Below are 18457 nucleotides of genomic sequence, written 5' to 3'. Positions count from 1 at the left end.
GTTTAATTGTTACTGCACTTTCTATTAAATGAGATATTCCTGAATTAAGTCCTAGCTAGAAGTGATAATATTTAAGAAGATCTGAAATATAGAGTATCCCAACAATAATGTGTCTACTCACACTTAGAATGTTAACATTATAAATAAAAATTAATGACCTATAGAGTGATTACGATAATTTCAGATAGTAGTGCGGAACACAGATCACACACAGGTATGGAAACTATGCTTGCATTCATTTGTTTTGTAGTAACGGTAAATTCCCCCAGAAGGCAGCACAACAATGTAAATAAAAATGGCAAAGCCTCATTTATCATTCAGGCAATGTAAGGGGATTCTTAAGTGCTATCAAAAAAAGGAAAATGTGAGTGATGTACGACGACATTGGAGAACTGAATTTGAATACCAACACATGGAGAACTATTGTAAAATTACTTGACAAGTTTAATAATAATAATAATAATAATAATAATAATAATAATAATAATAATAATAATAATAATGGTTTATTTAACCTGGCAGAGTTAAGACCATACGGTCTTCTCTAACACTCAACCAGGAGTTAAGGCTGATGGAATAGTGCAAAATGTGAAGAAGGGATGTGCTGGAAGACTGAGAACGTCAAAGGACATGGTGGAACAGTGTTACATTCATACAATCACTGAAGAAGTCTGTATGACAATGTTCTCGCGAGACTAACATCTGTAAATCCAGTATCCAGTAAATTCATTTTGTGGTGTGAGATGTGGAAGGCATACATTCCGAAACTGCTCCATGCAATGAATGAGAACAATGTAGATAGGCAACTTCAGTTTTGTAAGTGATTTTTGCAAATGTACGAAAAAAGAGAAATGTTTCATAGTTTCATGATTTGTTTGCTCTGATGAAATCACCTCTAAACTTAATGGTACTGCTAAGTGACATAATTGTGTGTACTGGGCTAATAAAAATCCACATGGAGTGGAAAATGAGCAGTTAATCTACTAGGGATAACAGTGTTGGTGTGGTCTGTCTTCCAGAGGAATGATACGGCCATTTTTCTTTGACGTGACTGTCACAGGTACTAAGAATGTTGCAGAACGACATTATATTAGCTATTAATTACCCTTTCTCAATGTAGATTGTTATTTTCAGCAGAATGGTGTGCCACCACATTATCACACCAATATGAGAAATTTTTTTCACTTTCCCTGGGAGGTGGATAGGATGAAGAGGAGTATCCACCTCAATCTCCTGATTTAACTTCTATCAATTTTTACCTGCGAGGTATTCTGAAGAACATTGTGTACACCACAAAACCATGAACACTTCAGGACATGAGACACGAAATTGGAAACGGATGTCCTGCTATTCCACTACAAACAGTACAGTCGCTCTGTTACAAGTTGTCATTAACAATCCACTGATGTTGATGGTAGTCTTTTAAACATGTAAAACTTTTAAGTTAGTCAACATAAGGAAAAATAAACGTTTGTTTAATTAAATCATTAAAATATTTTTTTTTTATTTACTTATGACATGATTTATAAAACTGTATTGATTTATGGACTAGAAAAGTGGACATGAATACAAAACTCATTCGCACCTTAATAACAATAATTTTTAGAACAAAATTTTAGAAATAGTTATAGGACCTCTATTTTATAGGTAACAAAAGACTGCAAATCAAAGTAACAAAGACAGCAGAACATTATAATATAGCAAACTTAATGTGCTTAGTTCCATTTTCACCAAGATTGAAGTGGCCTTTTATGCTCGAGGTTGCGAGTTTGATCCCAGCCGAGTCGATGGCATTTAAGTGTGTTTAAATGCGACAGGCTCATGTCAGTAGATTTACTGGCATGTAAAAGAACTCCTGTGGGACAAAATTCCAGCACATCAGTGACGCTGATATAACCTCTGCAGTTGCGAGCGTCATTAAATAATCCATACTTTATTAAAATTTTTACTAGTCTAAACTGGTCTTTGTTTAGTCATCTTTGCCAACCTAAACAATGGTTTTATTCATAGTAGCAGTGAATTAAAAACTTTTAAATCACTCTCACCTCAACAACTAACACATCACCAACAATAAAATCCATATATTGTACTATTGTACATTTATTTTTTGTACAGCAACATTATAACCAGTCTTTATTGTTAGTCAAAAACGTGCACAATATACCACATTATTGCACCGGTGCTGTAAGATATCACCATGCCAACTAAAATGTATTAGTTCATCGCTGAGGAGTATGTCTGACGTTAAAATCCTGGTTGGGAAAAATTACCTGGTTAGGATTTTATCCGAAGTTTTCCCTCTCAATCACTTGAAACAGAACTCCTGAGTAACGTTTGGAGTTTGATCTCGAACTCATTTCGCCTTCATTAATTTCAACTTCATATATCATCTTCAACAGTTTTAAGTTGACCTGGAGATCCAGCAGATTTAGTGTCGTGATTCATCTACCGATGACATCTGCCTGGAGAAGCTGCATAGATCCCAGAGAGGCATAGGGAATTTTACAGCAGACTACTGGAGACCAGGGAGTCACAAGTCTGTGTAGATCCCTCGGACAGATGATACCATGGTGAATCACGATATCTGGTTCTGCGATCTTCAGGTCAATATAGGATGCAGCAGGACGCAGTAGGCCTACGTGATTTGTGAACACATGCCATCGATCTGAGAAAGCTGCAGAATATCAACAGGGAGAGACTGCCAGACCTAGATGCATTAGCTGAATCCATAAGATAGCACCAAGCAGTGAATCATGTACTCACAGGATTGTGGTACTAAAGATTTCAATAATCATCCCACAATAAGGAGGTGAGCAAAATAAGCCTCAGGCTACAGTGCAAGCCTTCAGGCCCTCCTCAGAAAGGGGCGAAAAAAGTAATAACTTATATTATAATGGCATAAATTGTGCCATAATAGTTATTTATGCATTAAGGTAGGTAAGTAGTTTTTACTAGTTGATGACGAATTTACACCCAAGCTATAGCAAGGGCTGCAATTAATAGTCCGAGACTAATAAATTCTATTTAACTCAAGAATTGCATACAATGCTTTTTCCACTCCTATATTTTACGTAATAAAACTATATTTCTTAATTTTGCATGATTTAATTATCAGAACTGTTGGGAGGGTCATCGAGTTTTGAGTATTCTTTTGTTTTTGCAACTGTTGAACATATTTTTACTTAATTCTCTAGGGAAGTAATGTGGCTTACGTCGTCAATATTTATAGCAACCAACATTCTTTATATATATCTCTCTCTCCGTGTGGCGCTACACTTCCTGTAGAACCTTGGCTGTCCTACATGTCCAGGTACTTCTGTCCTCTACTTGTCTTCTCCATCTCTTTATTCCTATCATTTCCAGATCACTCTCCACCCCATTAATCCATCTTGCATGAGGTCTTCCTCTTCCTGGTTTATCATCCAGTGCTTTTCTTGGCATTCTTTCGTCAGGCATCCTGTATACATGTCCTAACCACTTTGCACCTTGATTGATGTTACTGAGTCCATTTCGTTATATAGTTCGTAAATTTCTTTATTTGTTTTTGACCTCCACTCCCTTCTGTTATTTATTAACGATTTTAAACTACTGTCATTACTAATTACTAATTGGATGTTATTCCTTTATTAAAAAAGAAAAAGAAAAAATCGTTATTAATTGTTTTGTAATGCTGTAATACAAAAAATAGCATATGAAACATATTTATAATGTTTATACAGTTTATTCGTAGAAATTACCGAGCAAACGAAGTGAATTCAGTAAACTTTTACTTATGCAATAAACTAGTTTCATAATACAGTAAAACCTTGGATTACGAGCACAATTCGTTTCAAAAACGTGCTCTTAATCCAAAACACTCGCATATCAAAGTGACTTTCTCCATAAAAAAACAATGCAAACTCAGATTAATTCTTTCACAACCTTTTATTCATATAAAGTACAGTATAATTTAGATAAAATTCAATACAATAGTGCAACACAAATTACTTTACTGTATTTTGTTTTTGAGTGTCTTTCATCTGTTTTACTCCTTAGTAAAACTTCTTGAAAATTTAAAGAAAATATTTTCATTATCACTAACGGAATCACTTCTGACTGTTTGACTGACTGGAATCTTTTGCTTTGACTAAGAACCTACCCAATGACACCTGCTTTTGGTTCGTTTTGAGGATTTTGCGGAAATGTGACATTGCATTGTTGTTAAACAATTTATCGCATGCACTGCTACAACCTTATCAAGATGGTGAATCTGAACAAAATTTTGCACTGCTTCCCACTTTTTACACACCTCTTTAATCTCATTTGAATCTCGCCTGCTCTTTTCTCCTCTTCTTCCTCAGACGAGATTCCCTTCATTGCCTCTTGATGTTGCTTGCAAGCAAAGCAAGTTATGTACAAATTGTGCTGCTCGTATTGCAAGACATAGTTCGATTATAAAACAAGAATGTTTCCTCATTGTTCGCTTGTTTTGCAAAACACTTGTAATCCAAGGTTTTACTGTATACTACCATATTATCACTTTTTCACGATCAACACATTACCAAGAAAAGGCGTGCAATTTAAAATTAAAATTGTCTTCTGTATTCTGGTTTAGATACTAGTGATAAAAATACTGTATACCACACGAGAGTAAACAAATTTTATGAGTTGTGGAAATTATCACCCTCGGCTTTGCTTCAGAAGCTAAATTTTCCACTCACAGATAAAATAAAATTTTACTCTCTTATACTATAAATTACTTCATCCATTTGATGATCCTACCTCAAAATTGGAAGTTTTGCTACTTAACACTAGAAGGACCAACTGATCATTTTGACCCATATTGATATTTAATTTATTTCTATCTCCTCTGTGTATTGGCTCATCAAGTTCATTCTGCGGGACTGTCATTGCATTTACTCTCTTTAGGTTCCCTGAAAATGTCAAGTCCCAAACGTTATTGCTTATGGGCATAACAAGTACAGCTACCTAGAAGGACCAACACAGATTATTTTGACCAGTCTCCTCTCTCTTATTTTCATGCAGCAGCAAATTACAAATATTGCTGTTTTGTGATCGTCTTTCACTGTCTAACAATGAACTCAATACATCGTCGCCATGTGACAAGTTTATTGAATGTATGAGGCAAGTCTTACATATTACCGAAAATATTTCCTTTATGTAGACTGATTGACATTCAAAATATATGAACGAAATAGGGAGTTCATAACCACTTTCCTTTGACATTACAATAGTCAATATATTTTGGATGACAGCGGCAAATCTTTTGACAACTGTGTAAGTATTTTATTAGTTTATTTCAAGATTTCTATTCGTCATTTACTGTAGTTCTTCTGCAAACATGGGACGAAAGCATTCGAGCAATGAAGAACTTCTGGCATGAAAGATTACGAGCAATGAAGAATTCTGCATTATTTAGAAACATTGTCAGAAATATATTCGGAGAGAGAATACCCAATTAATGTTTGTGACGAAGATGAGAATGAGACTGGTGATCCTAATTATATCGCGCAAGATTATATATTTCAGCAGTGTTCAGGAAACCAGGGGGGAAGATCTATCAGACTGGAGATTGTCATAGCAGAAATAAGACACCACATGTCTGCGCAAAGTGTAACAAATTTTGGTCTGGACAATGTTCTGAAAGAATAATGTATGTGATTATAATAACCAATAAACAATAGATACATTCAGAAAACAGAAAATATGTATTTCCAAAATATAATAATGTAAAATTGTGTGAATATTAATAATAATTCATTGCACATTATGTTAAGAACAAAATTGCATCTGAGAAATGGTAGAATATGCTAGTAGTTACATACAGTTAATAAAACAAATTTTTTCATCTTGCCATAACATAATTTTTTCTTACAATAAGAATGCATACCGGTCTCAAATTATGTTCTGAAATTAACTCTCAATTCTTTGATTACAGTCACTAAATCTGTAGTAAGATATTATTTCAAATAAAAGTTTTTAATAAGAGAAAAACTGACAATAAGATGTGTGGGTCAAAATGACTGGTCCTGGTCATACTTGGTAGTTTCAAAGTCCCCGTCCTCATAGTGTTAAATATAATATGGCAGAAATCATACAAGGTAAACGTGGAATAAACTGCAGTCCATCCAATGTAAGACCCACCCTTAACATAAATAAATATGTATTACTCTGTGTACATGTACAACTAACCCTACTCCAAACAAAACATCTCAGTCAGCTATTTATACACTTTTATAATTGTAAATTTATTTGACAAACACAATATTAATTGAAACCATATCTGTTATGCATTAATTCAAGTATTGATACATTTATATTTCTAACTTTTTAAATTCATATTATATTGATATTAATGTTAAAGGGAATAAGCTCTTTAATACCAGTATATTTTTTATAATTTTTATTTATTCATGTTGGTCTTAAAGTAACTATCAATTTACGCTTGTTAAAATTTTATTTATTGGTTTGTTAATTTTATTATTACTTAAATATTTTATTGGCATTGTTTCTTAATGTTTGTTCACTTGTTGTTTCCTTTGAAGGTTAATGATTCTATAATCAATTTACCAGCCATTAGATAGATCATTTTTATTAAATTATTTTTAATTGTAATTATGATGAAATTAGTAATTATTAATATTTCTTTTTAAGTATTCTTGTTAAAACTTTAAAAAGAATTACGCAAATACATCTGTAGAGAGAATCCTCTCTTAGGAAAGCAACCAAAACCAAATTCTTAACAAAATGCAGTTACAAATGCTTGATGCCATACTAAGAATCAAATGCATTTGAATGCCCACAACGTATGCTGTGTTGATTTTAAACTCTCTGAAGAGGTATTTAAATTTAAATTTGACACATCAATCTACTTGAATATGAAGAACAAAACTCTGATGTGGATGCAGAAGACATTTTAGCTCTTCTAAATGAGAATTTTGATAAAACTGAATTCCAAATGCATATCTAATATAATTATATGCTTGAAAAACATTACTAACCTATATAACAATATTAGGTACTGAACTTAACAGAGAGACCTAAAATTTTTGTTTGCATACAATTTAAAAATATAAGCTGTTTGAAGTTATAATTGCACAAAGTTAAACGTATCCTATAAAAGTAATTAAATACTTCATATTTCCCTCGTGTTGTAAATATTGGGATTGCCAATATACAGAAATGTTACTGTAAATAGTATGCAACACCGTACAAATTATGTATTTTATTCAAGTATATATCCATTTGAAAAATAAATGATGTAAAATATCTACTACAGCAATGTTTTTCATTATTTTAGTTATAGTTTCATCCACATTCTAGTTTTCAGAACTTAGCAATTTTCACCAACTTCAAAACATGCTTGAACATTTTGGCCAAATGTAGAAACTAACAGTAGCCAAACGAGCAGAGCAACAAGTTAATATTAGTAGATTCAATATTCTGAAATTAAAGGACGCGGAAACTAAGCAACATTATCAGGTCGAAATTTCGAATAGGTTTGCTGTTTTAGGAAGTTCCGACGAAGTTGAGAAAGAGTTAGATGTTAACAGCATATGAGGAAATATCAGAGATAGTATAAAAATTGCAGCTGAGTAGAGCATAGGTTATTATGAACTAAGAAAAAGAAATCGTGGTCTGATGAAGATTGTTGCATGGTAATAGAAAGAAGGAAACAGGCAAAATTAAAATTCTTACAGGATTCAGTTGAGGCGAATAGAGGTAATTATTTCAATGAAAGATGGGAAGCAAGTCGTACACTTAGGGATAAAAAGGGAGATTACGGTACTTGAAGGAAAAACTGAATGAGGTAGAAACAAATAGTAAGAATTAAAACATTAGATATTATTTTATATAAGGGCATAAAGGAATTTAAGAACGGACATCAGGCAAGGGTAAACATGATCAAGAATGAGAATGGTAACTTGCTTGCAGACTCTCATTCAATCCTGAACAGATGAAAAAACTATTTTGGACAACTACAAAATGTACATAGGCCAAACAGAAATGATCAGGACGAAATTAAAATACAAACTGCTAAGCTGTTTATACCCGAACCCACACTTTCTGAAGTCGAAATTGTGATGGAAAATTTGAAAAAGTACAAGTCTCCAGGTATCGATCAAATTCCAGCAGAATTAATACAAAAGGGCGAAAGCACATTATCTAGCGAAATTTATAAGCTTGTACTTGTTATTTGGGAAAAGGAAATTGTACCAGAACAATGGAAGGAGTCCATAATTGTATCTATTTTTAAGAAGGAGACAAGACTAACTGTAGTAACATTCGAGGAATATCACTTTTGTTGACATCGTACAAAATTTTGTCCAACATTCTTTTGAGAAGATTAACTCCATATGTAGATGAAATTAGTGGGGATCATCAGTGCGGTTTTAGGCATAATAGATCGACTACTGATCAGACTTTTTGTATTCGACAGATATTGGAGAAAAAATGGGAGTATAAGGTACAGTACATCAGTTATTCATAGATTTCAAAAAGGCAAATGACTCTGTCAAAAGGGAAGTTTTAGGCCTATATAATATTCTTATAGACGTTGGTATTCCGAAAAAACTAATTCGATTAATTAAAATGTGTCTCAATGAAACATACAGCAGAGTCCATATAGGCCAGTTTCCGTCAGATGCTTTTCCAATTCACTGTGGGCTAAAGCAAGGACATGCACTATCACCTTTACTTTTAACTTCGCTCTAGAATATGCCATTAGGAAAGTTCAGGATAACACAGAGAGTTTGGAATTGAATGGGTTACATCAGCTTCTTGTCTATGCAGATGACGTGAATATGTTAGGAAAAATCCACTAATGATTAGAGAAAGCACGGAAATTTTACTTGAAGCAAGTAAAGTGTACATTTGGAAGTAAATCCCGAAAAGACAAAGTATATGATTATATCTCGTGACCAGAATATTGTACGAAATGGAAATATAAAAATTGGAAATTTATCCTTTGAAGAGGTGGAAAAATTCAAATATCTTGGTGCAACAGTAACAAATATAAATGACACTTCGGAGAAAATTAAATACAAAATAAATATGGGAAATGCCTGTTATTATTCGGTTGAGAAGTTTTTGTTACCTAGTCTGCTGTCAAAAAATCTGAAAGTTAAAATTTATTAAACCATTATATCACTGGTTGTTCTGTATGGTTATGAAACTTGTGAGAGGAAGAGAGATTAAGGGTGTTTGAGATGAAGGTTCTTAGGAAAATATCTGGGGCTAAGAGGGATGAAGTTACAGGAGAATGGAGAAAGTTACACAACACAGAACTTCACACACTGTATTCTTCACCTGACATAATTAGGAACATAAAATCCATACATTTAAGATGGGCAGGGTATGTAGCACGTATGGGCGAATCCAGAAATGCATATATAGTGTTAGTTGGGAGGCCAGAAGAAAAAAGGCCTTTGGGGAGGCTGAGACGTAGTTGGGAGGATAATATTAAACTAGATTTGAGGGAGGTGGGATATGATGATAGAGACTGGATTAATCTTGCACAGGTTAGAGACCAATGGCAGGCTTATGTGACGGCGGCAATGAACCTCAGGGTTCCTTAAAAGCCATAAGTAAGTAACAAGTTGTGTTGGCTACTCCTGCCGATTTTCTGTTGTAATGTTGGCGACTTATGGGCCTAGATATCTGGCAACCCTAATCCCGGGCCAGTTATTCACGCCAATGTATAGTTGATCTCACGTTATGACCGACCACTTTTCTTGGAATCAGAACTCTACTACTGCTTCCTTACGGACACTTAAGAAGCAATACAATAGCAGTACAAAGGAATTTGTAAACTTCACTTTATGGCGACCTTTCCCCACCCACTGTCAGAAAGAAATGTGGCACACGCCAGAGTTTTAAACTTCACAGTGTTTACAATATTTTCATATCTCCCGAGCAGAAGCCGATTAATATTACAAAAAAAATAAATAAATAAATAAAAAAGAATAATAATAATAATAATAATAATAATAATAATAATAATGGGTAGTATTTTATAATACCAACACTTCTTAGCATTACTGTGAATACTACTGTTTGTGTTTATATTATTATTATTATCATATTTTAATTTAAATAATAATCATGCAGACATACCTCGTATAACAGTTAATCCTTATCTTCTGCTGCGTCAATTTCCATTACCAATTTAAGTAATTAGAAGCCACCCCAATTACATGTCTGCTTAATTAATTACATGAAAACTTATTATCTCTTCGCTATTTTGACATATCTTGCTGCCCTGCATTAGACCTTTTCTACTGAGCCAATTTGGCACTGTATACTGGTACTGGATATCTTGTTCGAAGTGTCCTATTGTTCATACTGATTCAAGCGTTTCTTAAGCGTTTGTCCTTCCACTTTCTTTTTACTGTTCTTCCCATTTCTATTTGTCGCATTTTTAGTAGGTAGGCTACTTCACATGTAGTATATGTTTTTACTTTAATACATCTATGACCATGAAGGTATTTGGATATGTCTTACAAAATTCTTGCTGCAGTCCACTGTGGTAACATTCTGCCATGTCTGTAGTTCGTACATTTCAAAATTGTCGCGCTTCAGCCCATAATTCGAGGGGGGGGGGGGGGAAGGTTAATGTTTCAGTGTAGTTTTCCAGAAAATAATGAGGAAATTCAAAATATTCACTAATAGGAGGGGTCTCTGATATTACCTCTGCAAAAATATCTGATTTCTGATGCTGATAAATAAGAAAGAACAAAATATTAAAATTTTTAACCACTTTTGAATTTCAGATGTTTTGTTTCGTAGCTGCTAGTTTCATATACTGTTTCCTTTCATTTTCCAGAGCAAAAACTGTCCTAAGTGAAATTTACACTCTGTAATCTTAACACTGGAAAAATTTATTTCGGCAGCATTGTGTGATGCTATTTCATAATCTAACAAGAGCTTTGAAATGATTAACTGCTTTCCAGTATTTAGAGACATAATTTCTTCAGGAAGCATCACATTATATGTTTGGGTATTGGCATTTGAGAAAAACAAATAACTACAGGAATATTGAAAACATTAACATACGAATGTATGCTGTCCATTTGATAGAAATGATTGGAAGCATAATCAAAAGTACCATCAGCCAAAACAATGATGCATTCCTTATTCATGAGAAAAGGTCGACTTGTTTCATGAGACAATTTACAATATATAGTTACATATTATGAAAATTGTTCTGCAATGTGTATAACTACATTTTCGGCAGAAGTATGTTACATGACTTATTGATGGCAAAGTTTCCTATAAATTTCCTCTCTGGATGGATCAACTTCAGAGAAGCAAAAATCTCAAAATTATTTTCTTTAAATTCGGCTCTAATCAACTTCAAGGGTTTTGTATATAAATAAGCTTTTGCCTTTGTTTTCAATGTTGTACGATTTTTTTTTTTTAAATTAGATATGATTAAATGTTTTCATGGTCATGATACTCTGTTTATCAACGTTTAAAATTTCTATTTCTCATGATCTGTTTCACTGTAAATTCCCATGTTTTGTTCTCTGTTACTTTAAATTATTTCGAAGTCCATCTTTATAAAATCTTAACACGTTCAAATACACAAACTTATGTAAAAGAGCATATGTTTAAAATAAATTCACTTAAATGTTTTGTGCCTATATTGAAGCCCTAACCACTATACAAAAAAAAAAGCAAATGCAGTAGGTGTACACTACCACAAAGACTAAGTAAAGGCACTCTTTGCCTTCCCTACAGTAGCATACAGAGTTGCTAAACCAAGCATGTTGAATTGTGAACATTAAAAGAAGAAGTGCGATGAAGTGAAATCTATATTCTAAGGGTAAAATGTGATGGAATGAACTACAGCAAGAAAAATTTACATTTGATGTTTATGCAGCAGCACAATAGAGTGATATTTGGTGTGAAAGAAAAACTCAAAAAGAATTTTGTTTTACAGTACAGTAATGGTATGTCGTGATGACGTATTGCACATGTGCATAACTGCATTATTGCTGAGAAAGCATAGCCTATGCTGCATTTGTGGCCATGTGAACTCAGCACAGAATTGATTTCTGTTTGCTTTATTTGGGGACCTATTTAATCCAATAAGAAGTTCTGTTTCAATCAAACTATAATTATACAGTAATGGCACATTAAAGTTTTGTTATCGTATGTATTAGTCAGTTTTTTTATTTTTTTTTCAACCCCCCTCAGAACCTAATTCTGGCTATACAAAAGGTTTCATGTCAATGTCAAACTCTAAGCCCTCCTTCACTTATAGACCTACACATACACCACCATTCTTATATTGAATATAACAAGAACTGCAAGCCATCAAATAGCCATTCAATAATGCAGTAATGTCTGTGTACTTTCAAATAAATAAATAAAATTTGAAAAATTCTATTTCATTTTCCCTAACCCACTATTTTTCAATACAAACTGGACCTATTTTATAATGAAAGTATGACAAACATTTTTGTAATTCCGCAAGCTTATTTCTTAAAAGCACTGTATGTTCATTAAAAAAAAATAGAATTATAGCTCAATCATAGAGGTTCTATCTGTCCTTATCAGTGTTTAAGTTAGATTTGATTTCTTGTCGTAGGCTAATTGTAAAAGAAATGTCGCATACATACACTTTCTGGTCTTTTCCAGGATCCATGTGGACCTACTGTGGATTACATTAATATTATGTTTACTTTAAATAAAGCATATGGGACGTTTAGAGCACAAGAGAATCAAGTCCACTTTTGGTCAATTGGGAGATATTTCGTCTGTACATACCTTAGATGAGATTACTTTCAGAGCATAAAAGAATTATGTCCTCACAATCTTTGCAATGTGTAGATGTTTAAAATCACACTCACCTTTAATGGGTAATTAACTATACATAAAAAGACTTTGTCTCATTTTCTGAAAAGTTTATTTTTGTGACTTTATTCCCTTGTGCTCTGAGTGCCCCATATATCAGGGTGTTCTGATAGTAGAGCCTCAAAATATGGCCTCTGGATATTGTTTAAGAAAATCCAATAATTATTCCACTTTTGTCTCGAGTGATAATCTATAGGTACACAGGTATATTGTTACAAATTTCTCCAGTTTAACCATATAAAGTGCTAAAACAGCACCCATTAAAAATAAGTTTAAGCAGCATAGCAGTTGTAAAATTTCTTGCCTTACATATAGATAATATAGTAGAATTCCTCGTATTCAGCAACTGTGGGACAAAGCCAATGCCAGATAACTGATTTTACTGGATAAATAATTGAAAAATACGTTTATAGATTATGTAAAGACACACTGTACTGTACAGACATTTTGTTCTATGTTGAAATTTAGTAATTTTCATATAGATAATTAAAAATAAAGTTTTGAAATACATACAATGTTTATTTTTAGTACTGAATACGGTAATGTACATTAATCAGTTCATAATTATTGTAGTACAGTGTAATAAAGTTGCAATCTATAGAACCAAAGTTGGCTTTATTCGACATATATATCTAGCTAAATACATCAGGACTGTCGCTGGGCAGTAACCTGAATACACGTTTCAGCGTCACATTGTTGACAAGTAACTCAATCTGTTAGCACAACCATAAAGCATCTAATAGATGCTATAGAGTTACCAACAACGGAAAAAAAAAATCTAGCTACTAGGTTATATAAACAAATACTTTAGATACAGAAACAAAACAAAACAAAACAGAAGAATCGATCAATATGTATATGGTTGATTATAAAACTCATTACATTCCCCCCAGATCAGTATTGAATATAGTCCTGTAAGTAACCCGGGGGTTTCACTACTCTGCCAGAACAACGAAATACCTGTATAATGTTCTCGTTTGACTTAGTCTTGCCATTTCTTCCATAAGACTCATTTAAATTGGAATCACCCCTTTCTGTTGTTCTCGGGCTTTGTGAAGGTTTAGAAATAGCTGTATTCTGGTTGTCATCATTTTCGAAGTCTTCCATTTGAATTTCATCCCGTTCCTCAAAAACAGATGTATATTCAAATCTCACATATAAGGTCAATTAAACAGTGTTCATGGGTTAGATGAGAAACATACAATATATATAGCACAGTTGTATGAACACTTTTAAGAATAAAATAAATTATTAAAATTAATAAAATTCAGACATGTTTCGAAGATTGCCTCTTCATCCTCAGTGACTCTACCACAACGGCTGGTTCAGGTGATCACGCTACATTGCGGTCGATCACCTGAACCAGCCGTTGTGGTAGAGTCACTGAGGATGAAGAGGCAATCTTCGAAACATGTCTCAATTTTATTAATTTATTTTATTCTTAAAAGTGTTCATACAACTGTGTTATATATTTTGTATGTTTCTCAGATGTGTGTCCCTTCGGAGCAAGTTGTCGATTCGATACAGTCATCTCTCTTCCATTAGATGTTCGGACATAAGAATAGGTAGGCTTTGCCTCTATCAACTGAACTTCCTCAACTAATGGATCGAACTTGCTTGCACGAACGTTTCTTCTCATGAATACAGTTCCCGGTGTTGTCATACTGTAGATCCATTCGCAGAGCGTCTAGAGTGTGAGAACATGCGTTCATGTGGTGTTGTGTTAGTTGCTGTACATAACAGAGATCAAATATCATTTAAGGATTCCTGAAGAACAGTCTCCCATTGTATAACTGGAAGACCTCGAGATTTTAAGGTCAGTTCTATAGTCTTCCAAATTATTCCGTTATATCTCTCAATTTGTCCGTTCCCTTGGGGATTATATGCTGTAGTGCGGCTAGTTGCTATTCCTTGAGAACAAAGATACTGTTTAAGTTGCTGCGACATAAAAGCAGAGCCTCGATCAGAATGGATAAATGACAGACTCCCAAAAATTGAGAATAAAGTTGATAATCTGCTTATGACCATTGAAGTTGAAACATAACTGCAAGGGAATGCAAATGGAAATCTGGAATACTCGTCGACAATTGTAAGTAAGTATACATTGCTAGTTTTTTAAGGTATTGGTCCTTTAAAATCTATATTCAGTCGTTCGAAAGGTGATGTTGCTTTAATTAGTCTATCTTCTCCTTTGTAGAAATGAGGTTTAATGTCTGCACACGCCGGACATGATGCAGTCATCTTCTTGACATCTTCTAAGGAATACGGGAAATTACCACAACGAATAAAATGTGCCATTCGCACTACACCAGGATGGCAGAGAGACTGGTGAAACTGATAAAGAGTAGGAATTCTAGCAGATGAGGATGAGCAGACTCTGGATAATGTATCAGCTACTGTGTTATCCTTTCCAGGACGATAGACAATATCAAATTTGTAACATGATAATTCTAATCTCCAGCCTTCAATCTTCTCATTTTTTATTTTTCTATGTTTAGTACAATTAAACATGAAAGATACTGACTTTTGATCGTTAACAGCGAAAATAGGCGTCCTATTAGGTAATGCTTCCATTTTCGCAGTGATTCAACAATAGCATAAGCCTCTTTCTCTATAGCAGAATGCCGACGTTTCACTTTCAGAAAGAGTTCTATAAAAGAACGCTACTGACTGGGACAAAGTTGCAGCTATAGCAAAATCAGAAGAATGAAGTTTGAGTATATCATGCCCAAGTACTATATCAGCACACAAGTCATCCATAATTAATAGCACAACATCTCGATAAATATGATCATCAAATTCTATAGTAGCATTACAGCTAACTCTCACGTGAGAAATGAGTACTGATGATTCCATTGCAATCTGCACATTAGCAGAAGCATCAGTCTCAACCAAGAATGGAATTCCTTCCTCTACAGAGACTACAACTGACTTGGCAATATCAGATTTTATTTCCTTGAAGGCAGTACAAACATGAATAGGAATAGGAAATTCTCTGCATTGTATTAAGGATCGTTTTATCAGAAAAATTTCGTACCCATTTAGCATAGTGTGAAAACATCCCAATTGCTCTTTTTAGTGACTGTTGATCTTTAGGAATAGGTAGATCCAGTAAAGGACGAATACGATCAGCATCAGGTTTAATAGTGTTGTTTATAATTTGATAACCTAGGAGGTTAATGGATTTAGTAGAGAATTTACATTTGCTTTCATTGAGAGTAAGGCCATATTTCTTTACAGCTTCAAGAAACTTTCTCAAGCTTTTATCGTGATCTAGTTGACTAGTACCACACACAGTAATATTGTCTAAGTAAGCATATACTCCATTTAGTTTTTCATTACTGATAATTGAATTAATCACTCTCTGGAAACATGCCACGCCATTTGAACACCAAATGGAATTCACAGAAATTGATAAAGTTGTCCACAGGCTTCAAAAGCTATATAAGATCATTCATGTTCAACAATGGGTATCCTACTTCAGAAAAAAGCAATTAGAATTAGAAGGTCTAAAAGGGGTGATTCTTGCAAAAATATATTTAAAAAATGGTTAACCTATCTTCTATTTTCTTGTTTTATATAAAAAAATTTTTTAAGGAATTCAACCAGTTATATCTTTAAGGGTACAACTATGTGAAAATGTGTTATTTCTGGTAAAAATTAACCTTTTGATAAAACAAATTATTCAATGTTTAAGGAAGCTTTGGAGCAATGTTCATGCACTTATGCCTCTCCAATTGCATGTTTTGGTGGCCATTTTTAAAAAGCTTACGCATGTGTTTATATTCATTTAAAATTTCAAACTCATTTTTGTCCGCGTTTGTTTTTTGCACCTTTTGTTTTGCCAAAAATGATATTTCTTCTACAAAATTTGTACCAATAGTACATGAACAACAAGGGGTTCCTAATTTCTTGGCTTTTTTTAGAGATGAGAATATATATATATATATATATATATATATTCTCATTTCTAAACTAGTATAATTTAATTTTCGAGAAAAAAGGCTGATACGGGCGGTCTGAAACACCTGGTGTATATATATATACTTTTCGATTGCAGCGATATTTTACTCCTTAATTAATTTATTATTCCCAGAACATGGATTTTACCAGCAATCGAAAAGTATTGGGAATAAATTTGAATAAGGAACAAAAAAAAAAAAAAGTTTCCTTTCCAGGCAGGATTCTAACCACGAAAGTCTTAGTTACCAGTCTATCGTGCTCTGGAGTGAACAAGGCTCTGAAATCAGCTACAAGGGTCGGTCCGGTTTTTTTTGCCACTACTGTACATTTAACAACACGCCAACATTTTGCTCCTTATGTTTATTATAGTCGTTGCCATAAATTTACAGGGTTCCTGTGCCAGAAACATTACAGCACATATACCTGTTCTAAAGACCCTCCAAGTAGTTACCCACCTCGTAACTGTCCAGTATGGAAGGGCATTATTCCCTACAGCTCCTACCAACTCTCTGTGGCATTCTCTGCCATTCCTCCCACGGAGAACAGCTATTTTGATATACGAGCATTGTTCAACATGGATTACATCCATTCTGCATGGCGCTACACTGACAACTATTTTAACATTACTCTCTGTTCTATTACAGACAAGCACAGAGCCTCTTGCCTAGTGGACACACAATGACTGCACGGCTTCCATGTGACATATACCATTTTGTGATACCAACCCTTTACCTTTGAAAAAAAAAAATAGTTGCCATGACTTATACCCCAACTCTCGTACCATTTGGGAGGGGGAGGAATGAAGACACTGGATAGTAAATATTGTTTTGGGGTATTTGAAAGTTAGAAAAATGGATTTCAAGCGAAAATTCCAAAATTTGTAGGAATAATAGCGATCTTTTAAAAAATATGTATTTAAAATTTACAAAAATATTAATAATTCACACACACTTAAACCAAATCAGATGAAATTTCTATGGTGCGCGATAAAAAAAAGGGTGTGTCAGAAATTGCTCTTATGAGTCATGATCTCCATGTGAATATAAAAAACGTACTTCTTCAGACTGTATGTCTATCCTCTTCCATGATTATGTAGAACATCAGACTTCCAGCCCATCATAATTATACTGGTCCTCATTTGAGACTTTGCTTTTGCTCTACTGAAAACTTCCAGTTTATGACCTTTTACCATGCACCATAGTTTTGGTATAGGCGTACACACTATTTATGAGTGCAATATCTGTAGAAAATTTCAGACTTGTTGTAAACTTGTTTAGAAAATAAAAATTTTAAAACAAGGTAAGAATTTACTTAGGTCACATGCAAAAATAATTATTTTCTAAAAGGATATCCACTATAGTTCTATATGGAATTTTTAACTCTGTCTATAAGTACTACAGATGGCCGTAACGAAACAGGTCCAGAAGCTACTGGGAAAAAAAAAAAAAAATCCGAATGGCAGCCTTTTACTCTACGAATAATTTCCAATGAATGCAAATTTTTTTTCTTTAGCATTTTACCTCTCACTGCTTAGTTAGAAGCCAATAAGTGTAGTGGAAAATTATAATAAGTTTATAGATGATTGTCATTGTTTGTTATTATTAGGCCTCTATTGCATCTTACTTTTATCATT

At 33.6% G+C, this 18457-nt stretch overlaps 2 protein-coding genes across 10 annotated transcripts in view; one reads left to right on the top strand and one right to left on the bottom strand.

Moving 5' to 3' along the window:
- The window catches only part of LOC138704924 (UBX domain-containing protein 1), a 189908-nt gene extending 172387 nt beyond the window's left edge, over positions 1–17521 (top strand). Inside the window, exon 7 of one of the 2 annotated variants that reach the window (XM_069833331.1) lies at positions 17469–17521. In XM_069833331.1, the coding sequence (XP_069689432.1) occupies positions 17469–17506 (38 nt within the window). In that variant the 3' untranslated portion in view covers positions 17507–17521. Of the gene's footprint in view, positions 1–12645; positions 12693–17468 lie in introns of those variants that run through there. The other variant, XM_069833332.1, reaches the window with a different exon arrangement.
- The window catches only part of RNaseX25 (Ribonuclease X25), a 105437-nt gene that overhangs the window by 46847 nt on the left and 40133 nt on the right, over positions 1–18457 (bottom strand). The gene's annotated exons all lie outside the window — the stretch shown is intronic.

This window comes from Periplaneta americana, chromosome 8, assembly GCF_040183065.1.
Source record: "Periplaneta americana isolate PAMFEO1 chromosome 8, P.americana_PAMFEO1_priV1, whole genome shotgun sequence".
In the NCBI taxonomy this organism is placed as follows: Eukaryota; Metazoa; Arthropoda; class Insecta; order Blattodea; family Blattidae; genus Periplaneta; species Periplaneta americana.
This window is presented reverse-complemented; position numbering and strand designations above follow the sequence as displayed.